The 3,337-nt window shown below is 44.1% G+C and overlaps 1 protein-coding gene across 1 annotated transcript; it reads left to right on the top strand.

Moving 5' to 3' along the window:
* The first annotated feature begins 944 nt into the window (after positions 1-944).
* On the top strand, positions 945-2,811 carry LOC105510132 (T-complex protein 1 subunit gamma-like). Its single transcript, XM_011939763.1, is given in 2 exon segments — positions 945-2,221; positions 2,224-2,811. Coding segments are annotated over 2 exon segments (1,590 nt in total). The 5' UTR covers positions 945-990; the 3' UTR covers positions 2,583-2,811.
* Positions 2,812-3,337: the final 526 nt, after the last annotated feature.

Here is a 3,337-nt window from a genome sequence, read left to right as displayed (position 1 = left end):
ATGTTGCACACATTTGGGGAAAGTGGCCAAAGTCAGTTCATCAGGTACTGAAGCTGGTGATCCTCTGCTACATGTGTAACTCAAAATGGAAACCAGTTAATAGCTGGTAACGAATGCTCTGTTTTGGGTGTGTTTACTCCTCATATCCCACATGTTATAAAAACACTGCAGATTGTTCACCATGGTGATTGGCCTGGTTGTATTTTAATCTCTGATGAAGCCTCCTTGTTCTGACTGTCTTAGGTTTTCTTATCTCATTGCCTTTCTACTCCTTGGAAGACCAGCATTCAGAATTTGAATTCTTACAAGTCAGGTTGATATTTGGCTCTCTTACATGATTGGTCAAGATGATTTGTGGTGATGCTGTCAGGTATTCTGGTTATGCAGGGAGGCTTTCTACTAATTGAGTATGTGCTTTTGAGCAGAAAATGGCCTTTATAAATCTTTTCTTTAACAAGGGCTTCAAAAATTTGCTTCATTCATTGAAGTTCATAACTGTGTCCTCATATCAATACTTTGTGCAGGAAAGATTGGTTGCTTGAAGCACTCCTCTGTCTCTGGATGCCACTGAGCTCAGTACAATCTATCCATTCAGGCAAGGGGGCTTTCACATTTCTCCAGGATGAATGAAAGCAGGAAAAATCCAATGCCAACTATTTCCAGAGTTAAAAAGTCTCATGACTTATGACAGACAGGTAACACACAACTAGACACCTTCTGATACTATAGATATTTTAGTAGCTGAATGCTTAAAGCTAGTGTTGTCTAGTAGAACCTTCTGTGATGATGGAAACCTTCTATAATCTGCCATAGCCACTTGCCACATGTGACCATTGAGTGCTTATGCAGCTGGTGTGACTTAGGAATTAAAATTTTAATTCATACTACTCAACAATCTATATATTTAATGCAATCCCTATTAAAATTTAGAGAACATGAGATTCTGCCGGTTCCCCCAGCTCTCGGTACCCGGCTCTGCATCGCGCCGCCATGATGGGCTATTGTCCCGTACTCGTGCTCAGCCAGAACACAAAGCGTGAATCTGGAAGAAAAGTTCAATCTGGAAACATCAATGCTGCCAAGACTATTGCAGATATCATCCGCACATGTTTGGGACCCAAGTCCATGATGAAGATGCTTTTGGACCCAATGGGAGGCATTGTGATGACCAACGATGGCAATGCCATTCTTCGAGAGATTCAAGTCCAGCATCCAGCAGCCAAGTCCATGATTGAAATTAGCCGGACCCAGGATGAAGCTGGAGATGGGACCACATCAGTAATTATTCTTGCGGGGGAAATGCTGTCTGTAGCTGAGCACTTCCTGGAGCAGCAGATGCACCCAACAGTGGTGATCAGTGCTTACCGCAAGGCATTGGATGATATGATCAGCACCCTAAAGAAAATCAGTATCCCAGTCGACATCAATGACAGTGATATGATGCTGAACATCATCAACAGCTCCATTACTACCAAAGCCATCAGTCGGTGGTCATCTTTGGCTTGCAACATTGCCCTGGATGCTGTCAAGACGGTACAGTTTGAGGAGAATGGTCGGAAAGAGATTGACTTAAAAAAATATGCAAAAGTGGAAAAGATACCTGGGGGCATCATTGAAGACTCCTGTGTCTTGTGTGGAGTCATGATTAACAAGGATGTGACCCATCCACGCATGCGGCGCTATATCAGGAACCCTCGCATTGTGCTTCTGGATTCTTCTCTGGAATACAAGAAAGGAGAAAGCCAGACTGACATTGAGATTACACGAGAGGAAGACTTCACCCGAATTCTCCAAATGGAAGAAGAGTACATCCAGCAGCTCTGTGAGGACATTATCCAACTGAAACCCGATGTGGTCATCACTGAAAAGGGCATCTCAGATTTAGCTCAGCACTACCTCATGCGGGCCAATATCACAGCCATCCGCAGAGTCCGGAAGACAGACAATAATCGCATCGCTAGAGCCTGTGGGGCCCGGATAGTCAGCCGACCAGAGGAACTGAGAAAAGATGATGTTGGAACAGGAGCAGGCCTCTTGGAAATCAAGAAAATTGGAGATGAATACTTTACATTCATCACTGAGTGCAAAGACCCCAAGGCCTGCACCATTCTCCTCCCGGGGGCTAGTAAAGAGATTCTCTCGGAAGTAGAACGCAACCTCCAGGATGCCATGCAAGTGTGTCGCAATGTTCTCCTGGACCCTCAGCTGGTGCCAGGGGTAGGGCCTCCGAGATGGCTGCCCATGCCTTGACAGAAAAATCCAAGGCCATGACTGGTGTGGTCATCCCTCGTACCCTGATCCAGAACTGTGGGGCCAGTACCATCCGTCTACTTACCTCTCTTCGGGCCAAGCACGCCCAGGAGAACTGTGAGACCTGGGGTGTAAATGGTGAGACAGGTACTTTGGTAGACATGAAGGAACTGGGCATATGGGAGCCATTGGCTGTGAAGCTGCAGACTTACAAGACAGCAGTGGAGATGGCAGTTTTGCTACTGCGAATTGATGACATCGTCTCAGGCCACAAAAAGAAAGGCGATGACCAGAGCTGGCAAGGCGGGGCTCCTGATGCTGGCCAGGAGTGAGCGCTAAGCAAGGCTACTTCAGTGCACAGAACCAGCAGAGTCTCCCCTTTTCCTGAGCCAGAGTGCTAGGAACACTGTGGACGTCTTTGTTCAGAAGGGATCAGGCTGGTGAGCAGCCCCCAGTCCCTTTCTGTCCCAGCTCAGTTTTCCAAAAGACACTGACATGTAATTCTTCTCTATTGTAAGGTTTCCATTTAGTTTGCTTCCGATGATTAAATCTAAGTCATTTAAAAAAAAAAAAATAGAGAACATTCTTCACAGAGACTTTTTAAAAATCATACAATTTATGTGGAAACACAAAGGACTTCAAGTATGCAAAGCAATCCTAGGCAAAAAGAACAAATCTGGATGCATTACACTAATTGACTTCAGAATATACTACAAAGCTATAGTAACTGAAACAGTGTGGTACTGGCATATAAAAGGACATAAGGACATAGTGGATAATGAAACAGAACAGAGAGTCCAGAAATAAATACACCACCCTATAGCCAACTGAGTTTTGATGAAGATGCCAAGAACATACATTGAGGAAAAGACAATCCTTTTAATAAATGGTGCTGGGAAAATGGGATATCCACATGCAGAAAAATGAGACTAGGTGGTTACATCTCACCATATACAAAAATCAAATCAAAATGTATTAAAACTTAAATGTAAAACTGGAAACTGTAAAATTCCTAGAAGAAAACATAGGGGAAATACTCTGTGACTTTGGGCTGGGCAAGGATTTTAAAAATAACACCTCAAAAACA

The sequence above is a fragment of the Colobus angolensis genome, unplaced genomic scaffold (assembly GCF_000951035.1).
Source record: "Colobus angolensis palliatus isolate OR3802 unplaced genomic scaffold, Cang.pa_1.0 Scaffold183, whole genome shotgun sequence".
NCBI classification, from domain to species: domain Eukaryota; kingdom Metazoa; phylum Chordata; class Mammalia; order Primates; family Cercopithecidae; genus Colobus; species Colobus angolensis.
Note: the sequence above shows the minus strand (reverse complement) of the source record. Positions and strands in the feature narration are given on the sequence as shown.